General features: G+C 37.5%; 1 protein-coding gene and 1 long non-coding RNA gene across 51 annotated transcripts in view; one reads left to right on the top strand and one right to left on the bottom strand.

The window, feature by feature from the left end:
- Nucleotides 1-20,007, top strand: part of LOC145546030 (uncharacterized) — a 1,126,586-nt gene that overhangs the window by 794,948 nt on the left and 311,631 nt on the right. The window lies entirely within an intron of this gene.
- The window catches only part of CAPRIN2 (caprin family member 2), a 41,154-nt gene that overhangs the window by 19,426 nt on the left and 1,721 nt on the right, over nucleotides 1-20,007 (bottom strand). For 46 of the 50 annotated variants that reach the window (XM_081591670.1, XM_081591667.1, XM_081591669.1 and 43 more), the window contains exons 3-9: nucleotides 18,096-18,158; nucleotides 11,496-11,582; nucleotides 6,103-6,341; nucleotides 4,813-4,895; nucleotides 2,643-2,810; nucleotides 1,677-1,720; nucleotides 112-789 (exon numbers count right to left, since the gene is read on the bottom strand). In XM_081591670.1, the coding sequence (XP_081447796.1) occupies nucleotides 112-789; nucleotides 1,677-1,720; nucleotides 2,643-2,810; nucleotides 4,813-4,895; nucleotides 6,103-6,341; nucleotides 11,496-11,582; nucleotides 18,096-18,158 (1,362 nt within the window). Of the gene's footprint in view, nucleotides 1-111; nucleotides 790-1,676; nucleotides 1,721-2,642; nucleotides 2,811-4,812; nucleotides 4,896-6,102; nucleotides 6,342-11,491; nucleotides 11,583-18,095; nucleotides 18,159-20,007 lie in introns of all 50 variants that reach the window. The other 4 variants (XM_081591704.1, XM_081591712.1, XM_081591708.1 and 1 more) reach the window with 1 other exon arrangement.

Below are 20,007 nucleotides of genomic sequence, written 5' to 3'. Positions count from 1 at the left end.
TAACATGGGTTTTACTGATTTTTTTTCTAAAGAGAAATTTTAAATTATCACTATTGCAAATCTCTATTTATGCCTACAATGACAGGAACAGATGGATACAAATCAACTCACATCTTTGGGTTCTGTATTAAACTTCCTGGGAAGGAGCTGGTCATTTGGTATGAGGCTTGCTGCAGCTACTCCCCAGGACTTTGGAGAAATCTGTGATTGTGGTGTTACAGGGTGTTTCTGACTCTCAACATTGTTTTCCCAGGATTTTGGAGTCTCTGGATGTCTTGAATCCTGTTCTTCACATGTGGGAGAGGTCCATGACTTGGTGATGTCCTGGTCACTCTGCACAGACGGTGTCCAAGACTTTGGCGTTTGCTTCTTTGGCTCCTGTTCTCTCTGTGGCTGAACTGGCCAAGGCTTCAGTGTTTCCTGCTTCTTCTGTTCCTCTTGAATGTATCCTGCTTTGGATTTGGAAGCTTCCTGCTTCCACTGGCCAGGAGTTGGTTTAGTTTTGGAGACGTCCTGCTTCTTCTGCTCTTCCTGCAGAGTGGACCTGAGTTTTGAAATCTCTTGTTTCCTCTGTTCTAAGGAAACCGCAGGCTTTGATACCTCCTGGTGCTTTACAGAAGACTCCCAGGACTTGAAGGTTTCCTGTTTCTTCTCCTGCCCATCTGGTTCAGTAAGCATATCCCAACATTTGGGGAGATTTGGTTTTCTAGCATAATCTGCTTCCCAAGATTGCTCTTCATCTTGTTTACTTGAATACTCTACTTCTGTCATGTAGCGTCTGTTAAGAAACTAAACCAGAGGGAAAATGTGCTCAAGTCAGTCTGTAGACCTTGGGGGCAGTACTAAACTCCTATGTCCACTGGTCTGAGCCACTGTGCTAATAGGAAATGTCTGTCCTTAACCTGCTTGAAGAGAGTCTCCTCCTTTTTGGTCCATTCCTTTCCCCTCAATTAACAGAAAGGCAAACTTCAAAAGTAGTGATCTACATTTGACTCACCAAAGACTGGTAAGCAGGGCACATCATGATGCCACATTTCCTTGATTCAGGCTCTTTTACCAAGGTTATTCTGCCTCTGTCACCTTTGGGACCACCTGACTCCCTTAAATGTTAAGGCAGAGGATAGTTCAACTACACAAAGTTATTCTCTTTATACTGAAGCCTTATGTTCCCTGAATTACCAGCCTTTTCTTTATTCCCATCATGTATCAATCATATTGTGATTCTGCTTCTTCCACTCCTTTCAGCCTCCATGAATTAAAATGTCACTTCAGAAAGAGAACAAATACCCTCTTCTGTTACCAATATGCGTAAATTCTGGCAAGAGCAAAATCCTACTCATCTTTAAATTCTAGTACAGGAGCCAAAAACAGCAACAGCTAACACTTGTAACTTGCATGCCAGGTCCAAGTATAAGTAACTTAGAATTTAAGTGAACTCCTTCAAACCTCACAATAACTATGTAAGGCAGGCATTATCATTATCCCCATTTTATGCAGGAGAATAACAGACACAGCTGAGCTAGGTATCTCACCCAAAGTCACTAATAAGCTAATAAGCTGCAAGGCCAGGATTCAAGCTTAAGCAGTCTAGATTCAGAGCCTCAGTTTCTAACCATAACACTATCCGAAAGTCTCAAAACCCAAAGTTGACTGAAAATTGCCTTTTAGTACCTTACCTCTTGTGGTTGTATCTCTGGTTGTGCCAGTTCCATAAGAGACTCTGAGAAAATAAAAGAAATATTACATAAATACCAGGTAAACCCTAAGTTTTTAGACTGATTATACTATACTTCATTTAAGAAACAAATTTCAGAAGAGTAATAGAAAAAGGATGGTGCAATTAAGTATATTTATGGAAGAAGTAATTCTCACTATTGGGTGTTGGTCAAAAGCACGTGGTCTGAGGCTAGTTGAAGCTAGTAGCTCTCCTTACGCAAGACAGTTTTTTGAATTCAAGCTGCAGTTACAAACTGATTTCTGACTGAAAATAGGACTACCTCCCCTTACCCACAAACACCAGCTTCTTTCAAGATGGAGTTATAGCTCCGGTGTCATGGGGTATATGTGAGCAACACTTGAATCTTGCTAGTGGCTACCAGAAAGCTGCTTGGACTACCTCCTTAGAAGTAATATTTCTTTCCAGCCTCAACAATCATTAGTAAACAAGTTACTTACTTAAAGTATTTCTTCTCCAAGAAAAGCAGAATTTTGAAAAACATATTTCTTTAACTGATTTTGACATTTTTTTCTTTGATCAGTATGTTAACCTTAGATTACTTATATTCTTGGCCTACAGTAGAGTATTGAACTCTACTATAACTTACATTTAAACAGTTTTAAAAGGAATGATCCTAATAGTTTCACAAAGAGATTAATTCAAATTCCATAAATGCCTCATTTTAATAGTATACTCTCTTGTAACAAAGTATAACCTAAAGTTTCTACTGAGATTCACTCTGCCAATCATGGTAGTAAAGCCTAGAGATGCTTCCTAAATCTAGGCTTATCCTGGAACTAGTAAAGATTTCTATGCATGTAGAAAATAAAATTAAAACAAAGCAATCATTTTACAATGATTTGACTCATTTGGTTAACTGTTAAAAATGCAACCACTATAAAGAATTTCAGAGATCACAACAAACCTGACTCTTTAACAGATTCAGTCTTCAATAATTGTTTTTTCTTCTCCGATTTTATTAGCATTTCTTCCTCCAATGATACCTCTTTTTCCTTAGCATTTTTTGGAACTGGGATACTTTCAAAATAGCCTGAGTTCAGCAATTTAGAGAGTAGATCTTTCATATGTTTGTCTAACAAAAAGTGATTAAGAGTTAGTTATCACATAGCTGAACAGTTCATGGAAAATTATTTGAAATAGAAATCTTAATATAATTTTATCCTAGTTGTATGTCACTATAACATTCTACATTGGGGATACTTAAAGAACTGGTCATACTATAAAAAGGAAATATGCAGTCCATCATTACCTCATACTGAATGAATATAAATTTTAAAAGTCAGAATCCCAAAGCTTTAGCAAGTCATTTAAGTTTCTCCGGACCTCCATTTCCATCATTTGGAAAATGACTAAAACTCAGAGATTCCAATTGAAGACTCTAGTATGTCATAAAAAGCACATATTTATTCCCTGAGCTAGGAGAAAATAGAATTTTCCCATCCAACCCCAAGACATCACAATAAGCAATTACTCTACCTTCCCCAAGTAACTACAGCTTCGGAGAAGCAAAACAACACAGTTCCTCAAACATAATCTTTAGAAAAACCTATCTTGGACAATCTCTAAAGAATGTTTAAACTACAAAATTCCATGATTAAGATTTTACTCTTGAGTTATGCTGTACTTCACTCCTACCACATCACCATTTGATAATCAAGAAAAACCTTAAAATGACGTTAAAGATCATAAACAGATCTAAAGTCTATTTCACTTTCGATAGCCACTAAAAACATAATTCCCAAATAAAGCAGAGTTCACAAACTTGATTTGGGTCTACTATTCCTTTCAGAAGAACACTATGACACAGATTACCTTTCTTTTAAAATCAACTTTGAGGTAAAATTTACAAGAAACAAAATTCACATTTTAAGTGTACAGTTTTAGCAGATGTGTAATACTCATGTTACTTCCACCATAACCACAATATAGACTATTTTAATCAACTCAAAAGTTCCCTTATTTCCCTTTTGTAAACAATCTCTTCCCCCTACTCCCTAGCAACCATTCACGTTATGTCTTTTCTAGAATTTCATATAAATGGAATCATACATTTTGCACTCATTTTTTGTCTGGCTTCTTTCATTCAGCATAATTTATTTTGAGATTCACACATGCTGCTACAGTATCAATAATTCATTCCTTTTTTACTGCTGAATAGATTTCACTGTATGGATATATCACATTTTGTTTATTAATTATCAGTTGATGTACATCTGGACTGGGTTCAGTTTGGGACTGTTCTGAATAAGCTGGTATGAACATTCATGTATAAGTACTTAAATGAAGGTATGTTTTCAATTCTCTTGGGTACTAGAAGTGTAAACTGCTTGGTGATATAGTAAGTGTACACAATTTTATAAAAAAACTGACAAACTAGTTTCCAAAGTATTTGTATCATTTTGAATTCTAACCAAGCAATAAATATCGGTGATTTAAATTTGAAAGGACTTAAGAAACTGAGATAGTTATTCATACTCAAATATTTTTTAAAAGGAAGTAACAAAAACGTTTACCAGCTTCCAGTGAGTTTTCGTTATCCTACACTAGTACACAAAATTATGTACTTCATGTCCAGACATTTGTACTTGGTCATCTGGTCAAAGCCTACTTACAAAGCCAAAAGGACTCTTTCTCTCCAGATCATTACAGATCGGTAGACAACAATGTTTCAACAGACTATGGAGCCAAACCATTCCTATTTTCTTAAGCAGGTCTGGTAAATAAGCCTTGATATTAACAATGTGTGGATTTAAGTTTCCCAAACAGAATGGGTACTACCACACAGAACAGAGAACTGAACCCCAAAATGGTCAAGTGCTAGTCTATAGCTCTGTTCCCAAAACATAGTGAATTGCCACCTCAAAACTCACCATAGGTCCCACTTTAGTGAGTACAATTAAACACGAGCTGCTTCTAACAGAACAAAACAAAGCTATCATTCTGCCGATGAATCCAGTATTGTCAGACATTTAAGTTCTGATGGACTGACACAGTTTTGGCCCTTGATATCATACTAAACTCCTAGACATAAAGTTCAGTATTTACTGCATAAGTCCAGAGTAGAGAAAACTCACATGTCGTTCCTACCACTGCTTTCTCACTACCTTCCAAAAGGTCCCAAAAGTACAAGGATGACTGCTCCATCTGGTCTTCAACACTGACAAGGAAAAGCAGCAGCAGAAAAGTGGTTTTAGAGACACATGGAGCAGAACAGTTTATACAGTATAATCCATCAACAAGACAGTCAATGTTCATTTTGTGTTTTTTTACTCTGGAAATAAAAAATTGAAATTTTATAAAAGATGACTAAATGCTCATTTATGGACTTCATATACAAGCATTTTTCCTTAAAACAACTAAAATAAAGATTTTACCAAATACAGTTATTAAGGAATAGACTCAAAAAGAGTTTAAAGCAATCAATATGGTATCATTCATTACCAAGTATACATCCTAGACAAAAGAACAGTGGGATGGAAATATTAAGAGCTTAAGAGCCACATCAGACTTTAAAGAGAGCGGCTCATTTTTCCAATTAGGTTTCCCTTACATTTCAAATATTAAAGTAAGCTTTATTCCCTGGATCTACCAAAGTGAAGCATGAGAAGGAAGCAACCAAATAGATGGTGATGGTGGAGTAGATTATCAGGTAGGAATGAGTAAATAAATAAATATATGGCTATATATAGGTAATTAAAGAGTTTTACAAGGTTTCTTCCTGAACTGATAGGGTAATTTCTAATAACAGTTGAAACTAACTCTGCTTTTGCGTGGCTAACAAACACAACATTGAAACAACCTGTATCTAACAAATCAAAAGCACAGAGCTCTGCTCATTAGCTGGTTTACTCCATATTCCATTTAAGCAAAAACAGCAAATGGATAGCTGTAGAAGAAAAAAATTAAGATGCCTCAATTTGCTGGGTTTTTATTTTAAATTATCAAATTTATTCCTCAGTATTTATTCACAGCAAAAGAAGAACACTAAATAATTCTAACTTTGACAGCTGAGTGATACTGATCAAGTTAAATTTCATTTACCTCCACTTAGGTACAGTAGTAAAGAGGCAAAGACTTTCAGGTCATACAACAGTCTGACATAATTACAAAAAAAAGTTTCAGAATATACATAATTAGTATTATGGTTAATACCGGTATAAGGCTAAACAATCAGACATTTTAAAGATCAGTGTTACAGTAAAGAAGCAGGATAATGATACCATTCAAATTCACTTTCCTACTAGACAGGCTATCAACCTTGTGAGAGAGAGCCTGGACAGCCAATGTTTCCAACGCTGGATATATACACTGAAAAGCTAAAGTGTCATGTGTCTTGTTTTAGGAAAACATTTTTATTAACTTACCTCAGACTTTCATTTCTTTCAGGACAGGTCAGTTTTGAAAATTTAATGAGGTAGTCAAGTTCTTTTAAAGGCAAATACACTGCACCATTCAAGCCCCCTTTGAAGTCTTTCTGTACATGTTCCTGCATCAAGTTCTGTAATACATACTGAACTTGAAGTATAGTGCGAAGCTTTTTCTTCTCAGCCTCAAGTTTTAGCATGTGCTCCCTTCTCTGGGCTTTCTTCTGCGCTTTAAGTAGCTGTTAAAACAAATGTTAATTAAAGCAAGCAACTCTCCACAATCCATATTAGCAATCTATAGTCTGTACTGCTCAGTCACTTCAGTCATGTCCAACCCGTTGCAACCCATGGACTGTAGCCCACCAGGCTCCTCAGTCCATGGGATTTTCCCAGCAAGAAGACTAGAGTGGGTTGCCATTTCCTACTCCAGCAAATCTTCCTGACCCAGGGATTGAACCCGCATCTCTTGCGTCTCCTGCATTGGCAGGTGGATTCTTTACCACTGTGCTACCTGGGAAGCCCTCCATTAGTCTACAAAAGTCTAATCCCAAAGAGTTGAGATTGGGTGATAAATCTCTAATATATAATAACACTGACTGTGAAACTGACAAAGTCACCAGGTACTAAGCTGGTTTGTCTCAGTGCAATAGAGCTGAGGAGGTCCAAATATACGACTCCCAACTCCAGGCTGAATCCAGTACCTCTATTATCACAATGAGAAGCAAAATATCTATCATTAATGTCTATATAATCCCAAGGTTTTACTTTTCCACATCATGTATACCAAGCCTTTTTAGGCTAAGTATTTTAAGAAAATGCTTCAGTTTAATTTGGGGGTTGTTTTTTTAATCTCATTTTCCATGGGAAGTATATTTAAACTAAAGTGGCTAATTTTCAACCAACCAAAAATGACTGGCTAAAACATGAAGAACTGAAAACCAAACAGAAGTAAAATGTCTTACAAATGCCAGAAAAACAGCCACAGCACATAGGGATTTTTTTAGCAAAATTGAGAGATATTTTCAAATGTTGTCAGTCTGGATAGAGCTGTATCTTCCAATATTTAGTTGACAAAATACATATGGAAAATTAGCAGAATGGAAGTTTTCCCTCAAATGAATATGTGTGTATGTATAGATTGAGTAGCTTAGAGTCTACTCGAAAGCTCACAACTAGAATACTTTAAAGTCTGACATAATATGTGGGTCCCAAAAGTGACTGCTCATTTATAAAACACCAATAATAAAAAGTACCATCTATTTCCTCTGAGAAACCTAAAAGGTCTTTTCTCCTCATAATTGTTTTCCTGTCTGTAATGCTTCCATCATACTGGATATTCTCCAAGGTATGAAAATTAAGAGAACAGAAAAAAAATCTTTTCAATTTTTCCCATAGATGAATTAAAGTACTTTGATTCAGCATCAATATTCAAAACTCTACAAAAAAGATGTTCATAAATCCTAATCAACTAAGATGGTGGTAAAAAAAAAAAAAACCTCAGGAAAAAGATTCATTATGGCATTATTAACTCCTTTCTACAGGGTATGAACGCAACTATGACTTGCACTACCAGGGGTAAGAGACAATGAGTGAAGATAAAATGTTGAGAGTGAGAAACAGACTGGTTGGGGGTTATGTGAACAAGGGAATTTTCTCCAGGATGGCAAAGGCTCAGCAAAGCTTTTTCCGAGACCTCAATACAGACCTCAATAGCACTTACCAAACTCAGTTTCTGCTTGAGAGGGGGAAAGGCAAAAGAGGTGGTAATTCTAGCTCTCCAAGACAGTGGGATGCCCTTGGACACAAACTCATGATGGTATAAGAAAACGAAAAGGTGCTGAGGACACTTGGGACTGTATCATATGACTACCTCAGATCTCTCTTTAGCCACCTCCCAGGGTTGGATTAGGTGTTCTTATCGCTCAGGTCACACTGAACCTCCCCTATCAAAGTATCTACTGCATTAAATGTTTATCTTTCTCTTGAACTCCATCCCCCTTAGGCTTCAGCTCCATGATGACAGGGACTCTATCTCGGTTGTTCACCAGTATATCACTAAGACCCAGCATAGATTCTGACATGTGACAGGACCTCAAATATTTATCATTTAAATCAAGTAAGAAATATGTTGTCTTCCAGATCTCTTAAGAAGAAAAGCTGTGACAAATCTAGACAGTGTATTAAAAAGCAGAGATAGAACTTTGCCGACAAAGGTCCGTATAGTCAAAGGTATGGTTTTTCCAATAGTCATGTACAGATGTGGGAGAAGGAAATGGCAACCCACTTCAGTACTCTTGCCTGGAGAATCCCCATGGACAGAGGAGCCTGGGAGGCTATAGTCCATGAGGTCGCAAGAGTCAGACACAATTTAGCGAGCAAACTACCACCATGTACAGATGTGACAGTTGGACCATAAAGAAGGCTTAGCATCAAAGAATTGACGCTTTCAAACTGTGGTGCTGGAGAAGACTCTTGAGATTCCCTTGGACAGCAAGATCCAACCCGTCAATCTTAAAGAAAATCAACCCTGAATACTCATTGGAATGACTGATGATGAAGCTGAAGTTCCAATACTTTGGCCATCTGATGTGAAGAGCTGATTCATTGGAAAAGACCCTGGTGCTGGGAAAGACTGAGGACAAGAGAAAGGGATGACAGAGAATAAGATGGTTGGATGGCATCACCGACTCAATGGACATGAGTTTGAACAAACTCTGGGAGATAATGAAGGACAGGGGAGCCTGACATGCTGTAGTCCATGGGGTCACAAAGAGGCAGAATGACTTAGTAGCTGAACAACCAGGTCATAATCAGATATCATGCAAACCACTGACAGCAGCCTATTTCTCTTTATTTATGTGGAAACTAGTAAGTCAGGTTACTTATCTTCTTTCAGCTGAGGACTGGTTAAAAAGAAATGAAGTAAATTATTATCAACCAATAGTACCAAACCATAAAATTTATTTTCTTAACCATGACTCTGAATGATAAATCCCCACCCAAGGACAAAGCTCATATCAAGAAAACAAAGAGATGTGGACTGAATAGGAAGGCTCCCAACTCTAATTTGAAGAGAAAGAAAAAAACGTTACACAAACTGCAAACAGGCTATCTCATAGAAGAGGTCTAACAAAAGAAAGACTTCGGTCAAAAAAAAAAAAAAAAAAATCCCCCAATAGGCAGAAAGGTACTTCATTATAAAAATAGTGAAACTCCATAGTGCCTGACAGATGGATGATGTTTAAAAAAAGATTTAAATCTAAAAAGAACATCATACATTGAAAAAAACACCTGGGTAGAAAATTAAAATTTGATAGGGTTAACTGTGAGAAAAGAGTTAACAGAAACTAAGTATTACAGAAATATACATCAAACCTCCAACCAGAAGGTAAACATAAAGATCGTTCTTGTAGCACATGGACCAAAACTAAATAAACTCAACATATTGGGAGAGGGATAAATCAATCACATATATCAGAAAAAAAAAAAACAACTTAAAAACACTGTATTGAAAATAGCCTAGAGGAATAAAACGTTTTTAAAATAATAGAATAGTCTAGAGGAACTTCCTTGGCAGCCAAGTGGTTAAGACTCCACCCTTCCAATGCAGGGGGCATGAGTTTCATCCCACTGCCATAAGATCCCACATGCCACATGGTATAGCCAAAAAAATAAAGATAATAATAGCCTAGAAATACTTAACAGCTGTGGAACCAACAGAAAGTATAAAATTAAGTAATGAAAAAGTAAACATGAGTTAAACTGTGCTATGGATAACAAAGCTAATATCATCTTCAGTCATGTCCAACTCTTTGTGACCCCATGGACTGCAGCACACCAGGCTTCCCTGTCCTTCATCAACTCCCATAGCTTACTCAAACTCATGTCCATCGAGTCAGTGATGCCATCCAACCATCTCATCCTCTGTCATCCCCTTCTCTTCCTGCCTTCAATCTTCCCCAGCATCAAGGTCTTTTCCAATGAGTCAGTTCTTCACATCAGGTGGCCAAAATATTGGAGTTTCAGCTTCAGCATCAGTCCTTCCAATGAACAGTCAGGACTGATTTCCTTTAGGATGGACTGGTTGGATCTCCTTGCAGTCCAAGGGACTCTCAAGAGTCTTCTCCAACACCACAGTTCAAAAGCATCAGTTCTTCGGCGCTCAGTTTTCTTTATGGTCCAACTCTCACAACCATACATGACTACTGGAAAAACCATAGCTTTGGCTAGACAGACCTTTGTGGGCAAAGTAATGTCTCTGCTTTTTAATATGCTGTCTAGATTGGTCATAGCATTTCTTCCAAGGAGCAAGAGTCTTTTAATTTTATGGCTACAGTCACCATCAGCAGTGATTTTGGAGCCCCCAAAAATAGTCTCTGTTTCCATTGTTTCCCCATCTATTTGCCATGAAGTGATGGGACTGGATGCCATGAATATCTAATATCATGATATCAGATGCCATGAAGTCTAATATCATCTTAGACTTGCATTAACAGAAGTATTCAGAAAACAGAAAGAAGTATCTCTATACTAGGCTATTTTAGATTTCACACTACCTTTTAAAAGTCAGACATCCAGAAGACAGCAACTCAGAATTATATAATACAAGGATTAAGATGGTAGATGTCTTCAACTTCAGAATGATATTTTGCTTTTTTGTTTGTTTTTGGTCCCAGAGGAATGGAGAAGAGAATTTTAATTCACTGTACAAGAAAGTATCCAAAAAGTAGAAAAGCCTATGAGACATGCTCCCTACCCCAGAATGAATTCACCAAAACATTTCCTCAATTGTTAGAACAGGATCTCTAAAGGTCCATCTTTCTAAAACTAAGACTCTAAAACAATGAAGAATACCTCATTAATGAAAGCTTAAGACTTCATATTAATTACTGGTTAAATTTATAGGAGAAAAAAACTTGAATTGCCAATATAGAGTAATTCAAACTATATCAGTGAGACCACACTTAACTCTATCTAAATTATGAACCATAAATTTTCCTAGTAATAACTGTCATGCTCTCAAGAAGGATCTACCAATTCTGTTTCATAATATGTCAAATAATGCTAAACACACAAGCCAATATTATATAGATTTTCAAGCCCACAACAAACGAATCTGTCAAACAGTTTTCATTCCACTTCTCAGTGATTTCTATAATTCCATAGTGAAATAATAAACATTTGATAATGAATACTTTATTCACAATGTCTCATATTCAGATAACATTTGTATTGAGTTCTTCAGTAGCTATCCTCCACCCCATCTCCCAGGATAAAAAATCAGCAGGAATTAGATGAACAATAACCAAGCACCATTATCAGACACTAACATTTTCTTCAAGATCAGTAGTTAATCTGGTTTTAAGAAAAGCGAAAAAAAAAAAAATACTCACATCTTGGCTCAGTCCAGAAAAGGTTTTCTGAAGCTCCTTGGCAAATTCTAAGTTATGTAGCACTTCTTCATATTTCTCAACTGCTTCCTACCAAACCAGATAAGAAAACATTAATTCTGTGAATTTCCAAGTACAAATATGTCAAAATAAGTGCTCCTTGATAACAGCAGAAGAGATTTAACACTTTAGGAACTAGCCATTTACTACACATGGACTTCCCAGGTGGCACAGTGGTAAAGAATACACCTGCCAATGCAGGAGACACAAGAGATGCAGGTTTGATCCCTGGGTCAGGAAGATTCCCTGGAGAAGGAAATGGCAACCCACTCCAGTATTCTTGCCTGGAAAGTTCCATGGACAGAGAAGCCAGGCAGGCTTCAGCCCATGAAGTTGCAAAGAGTCAGACACGACTAAGCACACATTTACTATACATACTCAAAAACGTAAGGAGAAAGTATTTAGTAGAAGTTACATAAAGTTAAATTCAAAAATTCAATTTTTTATGCTAGAAATCTGAACCATAATAATAATAATGAAGTTGACTCCCATAAAAGTCTACGGTCAAAGAGGCCTGAGGGTTTCAAGAGCACTGAACCAACAGGGTTCCTCTGTCAACAATCATTCACTACACAAATATACTACACAAGTAGCACAGTGAGACTCACAGATGAAGCAACCTCAAGAAATTTACACTATGGTAGGAAAAACTTGTAAATAATTACCTAAAACAACAAATTAAGTATTATAAGAGAAATATTGCAAATTTGGAGGGCATGCCATGTGGCTTGCCAGATCTCAGTTCCCTGACCAGGGACTGAACCTGGGCCCTTGGCAGTGAAAGCAGAGTCACAAACACTGGACCACTAAGGAATTCCCTGTAAATTTAAAGAGGCAAATTGTTCTTTGCAATTTCACAGATGAAGAAAGTAAATAATTAGAGAAGGGGCAGGTTTCTATGGACTTTACTTCAAATCTACCAAGGGCCAATATGAAACAGAACAAGATGGGGAACTCGTCTAATCAGATAAAGACATATTACAAAGCCTCTACAGTTAAAATAGTGTAATATTCCACTTTTGAATATCTACCCAAAAGAAATGAAAGCATATACCCACCTAAAGACTTGTAGGCAAATTTATACAGCACATTATTTATTATAGCCCCAAATAAAAACAATCCAAATATCCAGCAACTGGTAAATGGGTGAGCAAAATGTGTTATAACCATACAAAGGAATTCTGGCTAGCAACAAAAAGAAATGAATTACTGATACATGCTATAACATGCATGAACCTCAAAAACATAATGGTAAGTCAAAGAAGACAGACACAAGACTTTGTTTTCAATGCAATATCCAGAAAAGACAAATTTATAGAGACAGAAAGCAAATGACAGCACAAAAGAGAACTTGGAAGGGTTATGGCAATGTTCTACAACTCGCTGCTAGGACTTCTCTGTTGTCCAGTAGTAAAACCCCATGCTCCCACTGCAGGGGCCAGGTTCGATCCAGATCCCTCATGTATGCCGCACCTAAGACTCGGTGGAGCCAAAATAAATAATAAATATTTTTTAAAGTAAATAAAACTCGATTGTCATAATAGTTGCATAACTCTACAAATTTACTATAAATTATTGAATTGTGCAGTTACAAGGAGTTAATGTTATATTTATGATACCTCAAGAAAGCTCTTTTTAAAATAATCTGACACTATTAAGTCTTTGTAAAGGTATAGAGCAATAGAACTCCTGTGTACTACAACATAACATAGTTTTAACTGTCATGTTTAAACATAAATTGGTACGATAATTTAGGAAACTAACTTGGCATTTTTACTGTGAAGTTAACTATGGGTGTACCCTACAGCCCAATGTTAAGTATACACCCTGAAGAAATCTTACACCTGTATCTTACTAATACGTGTAAGACAAATCAAAGTAGAATACCAAAAAACAAGAGCAAACAACTCAAACATCCATCTTTTATAGACTACTATCCAGTACAGAAAAGCAAATGAAATATAGCTACTTGCCTCAATATTAAAATCTTAAATGTAAAGAATGAAAAAAGATAAGCTGCAGAATATACAGTATAACATTTATTTTAAGTTTCAAAAAAAGTAACCCTAACAGATTTAAGTATAGTAAGTTCTCTTCAAACATAAGGAAGGGAATGAACAGGGGAAGTCCAAGGTCAGGTTACAGGAGGGAGCTCAGGGAAGGTGCTTTGATAGTGTTCGTAATAAACTATTTGAGCTGAGTAGTGGGTACTGACACTTGCTTTATTAGGCGCTGTAACTTACATGCAATATTTTGTTTGGACTACATATTTCTTAATAAAACAGGCAGTTCAAATATTAGAACCAAGAATGCACAGGTAACATAACCATAGTAAACAGTAGTCCTCAAAGGGATGTGAAACTAGAAAGGAATATCCCTTTGTGTGTGTGTGTGTGTGTGTGTGTGTGTGTGCGCGCACACGCAGTCATGTCCAACTCTGTGATCCTGTGAACTGTAGCCCGCCGCCAGGCAGTTTTCCAAGCAAGAATACTGGAGTGGGCTGCCATTTCCTTCTCCAATACCCCTTCATATCTGCTCCCAAATAATATTAACTCAACTTCCCATTATTAGATGTGGATCCACCCTTTCTCTCCTTTTTTTATACAGCAAAGGAGATAGCCTTCTGTGCCCTGGATCCTATTCAATTCTGCATTCCCAGGAGACCTTACTCTATGATTCTCTCTTTAATGTCTTGAGCCTCTCCCTCTCTGTTGATGCTGAAACCAGCACTGAAGTTCAAGTCTCCCCCAACCTAAACAAGAAAAATAAAAAGTGCCTTTCTGACAACCACTTCCTTCAAGTCTCAGACAAATTTCCAAATGTCTACACAGTCTCCATTTCCTCTTCAGCGCTTATAAACCTGGATTGTTTCCACCATTCCACCAGAACCGTCCTGGCTAATGTCAGTGATGTCAATCCCATCCTTTAAACCTGTGGATCTTGTATAGCTCTCATTTTGGTTAACTTCTCAGAAGATTTCAACACAGAGGTACCTTCCTGTTCTACAAACAACTCGTTTTTTATAACACTAAATTTTCATTTCTCTCGCTTTTCATTTACCAGCAATTTTTCCATTAACTGTTCTCATCTCAGTTTTCAAGCACTTATAAAGACAATAGGACCTACATCACAGAAATGTGCAACTTAAATGAATGCTTTTAAATAATTTAAAAGTATTGTGGAAACACAGACACCATATTAAAAAAAAAAAAAAAAGGATGAATAGGTAGAGCACAGAGGATTTTTAAAGCAGTGAAACTATTTTGTATGTTACCATGACAGTATACATGCCATTATATATTTGTCAAAACCCACAGAATGTACAATACCAAGGGTTGAACCCTAATGTAAGCTATGGGCTTTGAGTGATGATGCTGTGTCAATGTAGGTTCAATTGTAACAAATGTACCACTCTGGTAAGGAACGCTGATAATGGAAAAGGCTGTGCACGTGTGGGGTCAAGGAACTCTCTCCACTTTCTGCTCAAATTTACTGTGAATCTAAAACTGCAAAAAAAAAAAAAAAAAAAGACTCCGAAAGTACCTATATTAAGCTAAGCTGTATATAGGCTTAAAGAAACTTTGGACAGATACAAAGCAATCTATCAGAATCATTATTTTATAAGATGAGAACTGAACAGAGGAAAGACAGGGTGAAAGAAAAAACATCTTTTTTAACATTTCCTAATTTCTAAACTATGTGAATTACTTCCAATTTTAAAAAACTAAACTTAAGGGCTTTTTAATTAAGTACTATACTACTGACAACAGGTCTGAGGGGTCAGATTATAGATTTTTTTTTCTCTTCTGACTTATCTGCATTTTCTAAATTTCTGCTTGAAGTATATATTCCTTGTACGAGATGTTATTTCTCAAAAGTACCACTAACTATATACTTAATCACATCTAAAAACCTAATATTCAATCATTTTATATTTAGTAAATCTGCATGTAATACTTAAATACCTACCATATGCAATAAACCATTCTAGTACTAGGAAAACAGTAGTAAGCGGGCAAAATCTCTAACGGAACTTACACTGCAAGGGAAGAAGAGATAAAACTTTACAGTTTGTCAGAGAAGCACTTTTATTAAGAAAATTAAAGCAAGGAAAGGAGCAAAGGAGTGTTGTCAACACAGGCCTTACTGAGATGACCTTCAAAGAAAAAGCTAAAGGAGGTTGGGAATGGAGCCATTTAGACATCTGGGGAAAAAGCGCCCAGGCAGCTAAGAAGAGCACAGCAAAACCCTGAAGTAGCTGTGTGGCTGCGATATGTGAGGACCAGAAGAAGGCCTGTGTTGCTGGGATGAAGCCAGCAAGAGAGAAGTGTAGGAAATGCAATAAAACTGTAAAAGAAGTGGGGAACATAATTTGTTTGTAGGGCCTTATAGGCCATTCTGGGGTTCACTGGTGGCTCAGATGGTAAAGAATCCGCCTGCAATACAGGAGACCCGGGTTCAATCCCTGGGTTGGGAAGATCCCCTGGAGAAGGGAATGGCTACCCACTCCAGTATTCTTGCCTGGAGAATCCCATGGACTGAGGAGCCTGGCGGGCTACAGCCCATGCGGTCACACAGGGTTGTACACGAATGAGTGACTAACACTTTACTATACATCGTAGGACACTGCACCGTGATGGGAACCAATGGCGGGGGGACTTCTGAGCAGAGGACTGACATCTGGCTTGTTTTTGAACAGAACTACAGAAGCTACTGGGGTTTCCCATGTGGCTCAGTGGTAAAAAAACCTGCCTGCCAACGCAGGAAGGAGATATGGGTTCGATCCCTGGGTCAGGAAGATCCCCTGGAGAAGGAAATGTCAACCTGCTCCAGTTTTTTTGCCTGGAGCACCCCATGGACAGAGGAGCCTGGCTGGCTAGAATCCACGGGGTCGCAAAGAGTCAGACGTGACTGAGTGAACACGCAGGCGCACACACACCGAGGCTACTGTGTTAAGAACAGACTTGGAGGGAGGGCAGAAACAGAAAACCTGTAGGGAAGCTGTTACAGCGATGCAGATGAAAGGTGACGCGGTGTGGAACAGGAAGGCAGAGGCAGAATTTATGAGAAATGGTCTGTTTCTGAATTTATTTTGAAGGAGGAATTGACCACACACTTGCTGATGGGCTAGATACGAGGCATGAGCAGAAAACTGAGAAATTCTCCAAGGTTTTGCATGATACCATCCTTCTAGTAAATCAGGCTGTTAACTGATATAGTGAAGGTTAAAGAACAGGTTTTGCAGAGCAAAATGAAGTAAAAGGCAACTGGACATAGGAATCTATAGAGTTCAGAGAACTGCTCTATTGACAATATAAATTTGGAGTTTGTCCAGTATTACTCAAGCAATCAAAGTTAATACTATAAAAGCAACATATAGTAGCTTGTGTATTTCAGACTAGTGCGATTAAAGTTTACCTGGCTGGAGCTCCTCAACATTTCTTAGAGAGCTACCATAAGAATCACCAGCTTCCCCATCCCCATCCCCTATGTTTCCCCAAAGACAAAAACATGTAACAGAACACTTTCTCCAAGGGTGTTTAGACAGAGGTTTCGTCACTTTAAAAGTTAGTGAACACCCGGTGACTACTTAAATACAAAACCGTGTTGAAATGCTGAATGTCCAGCTAAGTCCTTTCACCAGCCATCTGAGCACATCATTCTCAGAACTCAGACAATTCAAATCTGTGTCTCAGCAAAACAGTAATTCACTACATCACAAAAATTCTAGGTCAGTGAAGAAGAGCCAATACGGCAAGAAAAAAGTCCTTGCATACCAGTACCCGCGATTCACAACCAAAAACTTTAAGTAATATAAAAGACAATAGATCCACATGCTAGATGAAATAACCTTTAATTTTGTGCTGTCTTAGCCAGGAAGTGTGATCAGAGCAAAAAGGCAAACATCAATAAAGCGTTTTTAAAATTTCCCATATTGTAAAAACTCTCCTTCATCCCATTAAATAAAACTTGCAACTACTAGGTATACCATGGGCAACATAAAGAGTATTTTTAACTGTCATAAACAGTAAATATTTAAAGGCCCGATATCTATCAGATAAACATGCCTCCTAAGAAGTAACACAGCAATACAGCATAGAAAAGCAGGGAGATACCATCAAAGGAATTAAGGAGAAGCAACTAGAGAAAACTAAGGCAAGCTATAGTAGTTACTCTTTTCCATTTTAGAGCAGACAGATGTCAGGTTTAGAATATGTGAGTAAATAGTAGAAAGCTAGGTGATTCCCTGCTCTTCTCCTTTAGTCCACTCTAGAGAAAGTTTAATTAAATCCATATGTTAACTCTTTGTGATTATCTACATTTTCACTCTTACTTGACAACACACACCCCATCCATATACTATCTACTAGTGCAAAAGTACAGTCAAAGATATAAGACCTGATAGGTGAAGACAAAGTCTTTGGAAAAACCCAGTGGACTCTCACTCTTCCTTGTTAGCCTATCAAATCTTTGGTCACCCCCAAATTCATCTGGAGTTTTATTAAGAAAATAAGTCTGACCAAAAGATCATAAACCACTTACCAACTGGTCTGGATTAAGATGCTCTCCATTTTTCAGGCGATCTTTGTAATCTTCCAGTTTGAGCTACAAAAGAGAAACCTGTATCTACCACAATCTGATACAAAATTCTGAAACAAACTAAATACCAGACTGTTTCTCATGAAAACAAAGTTCTTGCAGTAAACTACCAATCTATAAGAATAACATTTTAGTACAAGGTAAGAGGCAATTGTAGATGAATTCCAGTCAAGAAAAAAAAAATATTACAGACAATCAACACTAGTCTGGAATTACAAAAGTTGAGTGGTAATAAACCCTTTTTCTCTTAATGGCCTCTGTAACTAGATTACATGACACATCGGGATTTAAATAAATCATATGGCCCTAACCCAGTGGTGCTCAATCAGGGGCAATTTTGTCCCCCCAGGACACATGACAATGTCTGGAGGTATCTCTGGCTATCACAACTCGGGGGATGGAGGGAGGAAGTGGGTGCCATTGGCATCCTGTGGGTAGAGGCCAGGCCACTATAGAATGCTACAGTGCATCCTACAGTGCAAAGGACACCCTCCCAACAACAAAGAACTATCCAGCACAAAATGGCAATAGTGTTTGTGAGTCTGAGAAGTCCTGCTTAAATGATTACCTGTTGAATTATGTGGGCATTTGTCCAATGAAACTTCCTAATGGAAGTACAGAAATGTAATATTTTTTTTTCTAGAATTATAGTAGCCTCAACTTGACGCCATTTTTCACTTTAAAAAATCTGATATTTAAGGAAATAAATGACAAATAAATTGTATTTATTGTCCAAATAATGACATGACCCTTTATGGTATTCCAAAAGCAATTTTAGGCACCTTCTATGTTGGCTTTATAGCTTTAAAATACTTTCTCAGAAGCTTGAAACAAATGAGTACTGACGAGACTGGTATTCAAAATTAAAGAGGTACTATAGTTCAGCTGAAGAGTATAATTATACATATATTACACATATATATGTAGTTCCTCCACCTGGGGTAAGACATTAATGAGTCTATCCCACTTAGAACAGATTCTGCTTTGACTCTAACTTCCCACAGTGGCAGGGGATTTGTGCTGACCCAGGCACACTCACCTTATCATGCTCATGATCAACTGCATGCATTCAAAAGACAACTGGTAAGAACTAAGGGTACAGAGAAGCTACCAGTAACTGGCCCTTCTTCACTATCTTCCTAGAGTGTGTGGGGGTGGGGGGAGACCGGGAAACGGGAACGAAAAGGAACAGGGTCAACCAGACTCTTGAAAATCTCTTCACCCTCCTCCATCAAAAGCAACTTTTTCCTAGGTTTAACTAGGTCTCGGCTTAGAAACATTCAAAAGTTCCTCGGTCCGTATAGTAACTCACCTACTATCACAAGCAAAAGAGAATCATGACACAACAAAGCTATGTGCAGTACCATTTCACAGGCTACATGACTCAGGAATTGAGGAATGATCTGGATCTTTACATCAGCATTTACTGTCACATCAAGCTGGTTACAACTTGCGTATCTTTACAAGGCTCTCTACAATGCTTTCAACAACCAATCTGAAATGATCACCTAGCAACACAAAAATTAGTGCTAAAACATCTTCTGGCTCTGCCATCGTTAAAGCTTCCAATGACTGCAGCAGTTATACTGCAATATCAACTGCTGCAGAAAGTCACAGGAAAACAAGCTAAAAAAAAAAAGAATACTATTCATTTACGAGAAGAAATATTAATACTACATGCAAGGAATTGATCTGACCTAAAGTAGCTACTTCTTCAAATATTTCAACAGTAGCATGCATAATTTTACTATGAATATTTTTATTCAGTTATTCTGGCAAATCAAATATAAAGTGCTTAACACAGTCAGTATTTAGCCTACTTGTACATTTTCAGCCAGCTAAATCTCAAGGTTAC

The sequence above is a fragment of the Giraffa tippelskirchi genome, chromosome 4, assembly GCF_054371585.1.
Source record: "Giraffa tippelskirchi isolate mGirTip1 chromosome 4, T2T-mGirTip1v1.2.pri, whole genome shotgun sequence".
NCBI classification, from domain to species: Eukaryota; Metazoa; Chordata; class Mammalia; order Artiodactyla; family Giraffidae; genus Giraffa; species Giraffa tippelskirchi.
The sequence above is the reverse complement of the archived record's forward strand: the minus strand, read 5'-3'. Positions and strand labels throughout refer to the sequence as shown.